Source organism: Triticum dicoccoides, chromosome 2A, assembly GCF_002162155.2.
Source record: "Triticum dicoccoides isolate Atlit2015 ecotype Zavitan chromosome 2A, WEW_v2.0, whole genome shotgun sequence".
NCBI lineage: Eukaryota > Viridiplantae > Streptophyta > Magnoliopsida > Poales > Poaceae > Triticum > Triticum dicoccoides.
In genome coordinates, this window is record NC_041382.1 from 781,466,706 (window position 1) to 781,470,600 (window position 3,895).

General features: G+C 55.1%; 1 protein-coding gene across 1 annotated transcript; it reads right to left on the bottom strand.

Annotated features, from left to right (window-relative positions):
• Nucleotides 1-685: 685 nt before the first annotated feature.
• Nucleotides 686-3,516, bottom strand: LOC119357274. Its single transcript, XM_037624265.1, has 2 exons — nucleotides 2,468-3,516; nucleotides 686-1,626 (listed from the first exon to the last, which is right to left on the bottom strand). The coding sequence occupies exons 1-2, from the start codon at nucleotides 3,282-3,284 to the stop codon at nucleotides 968-970; spliced, it is 1,476 nt and encodes a 491-aa protein (XP_037480162.1). The 5' UTR covers nucleotides 3,285-3,516; the 3' UTR covers nucleotides 686-967.
• Nucleotides 3,517-3,895: the final 379 nt, after the last annotated feature.

Here is a 3,895-nt window from a genome sequence, read left to right on the forward strand (position 1 = left end):
GAGGGCACGTAGGACCGCCCGCACTAGGATGGCCTGCCGGCTATGGAAAGGAGCAGGCCCCGCCACCCAGCGAGTCTCCGATCCACTTTGTCTATGATGAAGAAAAAAGCCGATAGGTTAAGCTTGTGGGTGGATAGAGGTAGGCCCAGATAGCTTTGAGGGAAGGAGGCCACAGGGTAGCCCAACACCGCAGCCATAGAGGAGGCGAGAGCATCATCCACATGAATAGGGGCGAAGGTGCTCTTGTGAAAATTTATCTGTAGCCCGGTGGCGGTCGAGAATTCTAGTAGAATTGATTTGAGGTGAATTAATTGCTCCAAGCTAGCCTGAAGGATAATTAGAGTATCATCAGCGTACTGAAGGACTGGACATGGGAAAGAGCTGTCTAGAGGATGTAGAAGGAGCCCCGAAGCCGAAGCGTGCAGAATAAGACGCTGAAGAATGTCGGCGATGAGAATAAATAGGTACGGGGACATGGAGTGGCCCTGACGTAGTGTGGCTTGCTCCTGTAGCAGTAATTTTTCAGAAAGTGATCCGAGAAATTTCAAGCTATTCACGAACTGTTCGTCGGCGCGTCGAAAACGGTTTTCGACCCGGGTAGCGACTTTTGTTGTACATGTATGCTCCAGTTGAACTGGAGATCTTTGGCAAAACTGAAGTCTGTTAATGGGACTTGGGAGCATCCTGGAATGTCGGCAAATGATGGGAGTAATTCATGCTCAAGTACCATCTGATCAATCGATCATTGCCACTGATCTTACAGAGATGAATTGGCACTTAGTGCTGTTGCCTGATCATACAAACTAATTAAGGTTCTATGGTACATCATCGATCGCCACTAACTGAAACAGTAAAACTAGTAATTAAGTTGACATGAAATAAATTGATTAGTAAATTCCCTGAGCCCAGGAAGCTAGGAATTAATCAGTGGGAAGAAGGATCGCCGAGATGATTAGTCAGTCATGAGTCAAGCCTTGTAGACGACGACGAAGCAGGGGAGGATGGCCGTGGGGTTGAACACCTCCAGCTCGTCCAGGCTCGAGTACACCCCCGCCGTCCCCGCCACCGAGTCGTACTCCTCCTCCTCCGCCGACGGCGACGCTTCCGCCTCCTCCGCTGTGCCCTCGCAGCGGCGCTTCACCCGGCCGGCGATGACCCGGCACACGAGCATGGCCCTACGCCGCTCTCCTTCGCCGCCCTCCCCCTCCTCCCCACCCACGGTCACGGCATCGTCGTGCGCGCGCCCGCTGGTGGCCATGGTGCGGACCCCGGGCGCCCTGAACTTGAACCCGTCCCGGACGATGCCGCACGCGGCGCAGGAGGAGCTGGCCGCGTCGCAGAGGTGGGTGGCGCCCCCCGCGCCGAGGGAGCACGAGAGCGCGGCGCAGTGGAAGCGGAGCAGCTCGTTGCCGTCGGCGGTGCATCGGCCGGCGCCGGGGCGCCCCCCGCGCGCCCTGGCCTTGACGGCGTCGCGGTAGGCCTCGAAGCGGGCGAGGGTGGCCGGCGCGTTGTGCACCTTGAGGATGCGGTCCACAGCGCACACCGGACTCTGCTTCTTGAGCCAGCTCGACTGGAAGATTATCTCGATGATGTTACGGCTCGTGTCCTCCGGCCCCAGCTCAGACACTGTCAAAAACACCATTTTTTTTTCTCTCACTTATATCAGCTCCACTAAACCAATCATCTAGTAAAAACATAATTACAGTAAAAGTCTACAAACATATAATTACTGTACATAATACGGTCAAATTGTACTTTGAAAATAAACTGTTGAGAACTGGCCATGTCATTCATGTGATGTGATGATGGCAGGAACAATCTTCTAATGTGTGTCTACAGTGGATTAATTCATAGATAAGCCTAACAATCTTCTAACTGATCTGCTCCTGTGGCTGGTCAAATTGTACTTACTTGGAAGGAAAAATAATGTTGTGCCCTGGTCATGTCATGGTGACAGGAACAATCAATCCTCTCAGGCAATGCAAGTGTGTCAACACTCTACAGTGGGTTAAAGCATAAGATAATCCTAGCTAGCTAGATGACTGTTGCAGGGACACTTTGCACAGTGATTAGAGACCAGGCCACCATCATGAAAAGCAGCAGGAATAATTAAAGCACACATCATGCATCATGCATGCCATGGCCAGGCTACCAGTCTCTCTTCACTCCTAAAGTTTCAGCTAAGCACATCTAGAAAAATAAAAGTTTCAGCTAAGCAGAGCAGTACTAGCTAGGTGCACCCATAAACATTGGATTCGATGTACTATGTAACTAATCGTTGTGCCATTAGAAATGCACTACAAATAAAATCTAAGACAACACTTTAACAGGAGACGCTGTGTTCTGTTCTACTAACAGAGTAACAGTAGCTAGGTAGGTAGGATAGCAGAAGAATCGGGGCAGGAGAGAAGCAAGATTGGTCACTGTAATGGCGGGAGCAAAGCAACAGTGATGTGCTCAAGTGTACCTGCGTGGCGGGTGGCCTGGTGGAGGTGGAGGCTCTCGGCGCGGACGAAGACGTCGCCGCAGTCGGGGCAGGGGAAGATGGCGGCGCGCATGGAGGTGCCCCCGCCGGCGGGGTCCACCACCATGTGGCACTCGTAGCACCCGGACAGCCGCCGCAGCCGGAACGACGACCCGCCGCCGCCAGCCGTCGACGAGGACGAGGACGCCGTGGAAGACCCCCAGTGCCTCGACGACGAGCCCACCACCACGGCGCCTGCTGCCTCGTTCCCCTGCCCCTGCTGCGGCTGCTGCAGGGGCTTCTTCACGCGCCGCTCGCCGGCACCGCTCACCGACGCCCGGCGCTTGCACGGCTCGCCTGCTCCGGTCGCGGCGCCGGAGGGTGGCTCCTCCTCGGCGGGCGGGCGGTGCAGCGTGACCCGGCGCGGGCTGGCGTCCCGGAGCTTGCAGATGGAGGCGGAGCAGCCGAGCTGCGTCTGCTTCTTGGACTTCTTCTTGCACCTCCTGCTGGAGGCGTCGTCCGCCTGCGCCGGCGCCGGCTGCGGCGGGGCGGCGCGCTGGTTGTGCTGCTGGTGCTGCGCCGCGTGGCTGTTCCTGCAGGAGAAGAGGCTCCTGAGAGCCAGCCTGTAGGACGGGCTGTCCGCAGCCGCAGCAGTTGCAGAGTTGCCATGGCTGCTCTGCTGCTTCTTGCCGCCCTGATCCGCCGGCTTCTCCTTATCCGGCTTGGGGGTGGCTGGTGATGTTGCCGTCAGCTTCTTCTTCCTCGCTGTTGTGGTGGTGGTGGAGCTCTTGGCACCGGCTGGTCTGCTCGGTTCCACCATTGCCTTGCCGCCCTGTGAATGAAGTGAGCTCTTTGAGACAGAAGCTGGTAAACTTGTTGGCTAGCTTGGATTTGTTGTGTAGGCAGATGAGATTCAGGTGTGAGCGTGAGTGTGAGCAGAGTGATATGATGGTGCTGGGATGGGATGGATGATGGCTGCTAGTGCTAGCTAGCTCAGTAGTAGCTCTGATGGCTGGCCAAAGTGGCCGGCTGCTTTATGCTTTGTGGGGGAGGGAGGGAGGGAGGAGGAAGAAAGGGGCCGGAGCGGACGGTGAGCCAATTAACTATTCTTTCTTACATGCGTGTACATGGCACTGTGTCATGTGCATAATCACGCTTAACCCTAACAAAAATGCATTGCGTCATAACTCATAATCAAGCAGGTTTTGGGCTTGGTTTTGTTTACTGGATTTCGTACGTTTGGGACCTGGAATTCATCTCCTTCCTCCATCGAGCCTTGCAGTTAAAGAATGGAACAGCCCACGAGCGTGCTGCTGCCTGTTTAGATTACTGGCCATGGCTCTGAACCGGATGCACATGCGCCAATCTGCAGGAGATACTATCATGTCATCCAAGCAGAGAACATATATATTCCTCATGATTATGTACGTC

Bases quoted from the DNA above. Each gene is read 5' to 3' on its own strand.
- LOC119357274 (XM_037624265.1), bottom strand. From the start codon at position 3,284: ATGGTGGAACCGAGCAGACCAGCCGGTGCCAAGAGCTCCACCACCACC. The intron at 1,627-2,467 runs GTACACTTGAGC...TGTTTTTGACAG, and splicing joins CCAGGCCACCCGCCACGCAG to TGTCTGAGCTGGGGCCGGAG.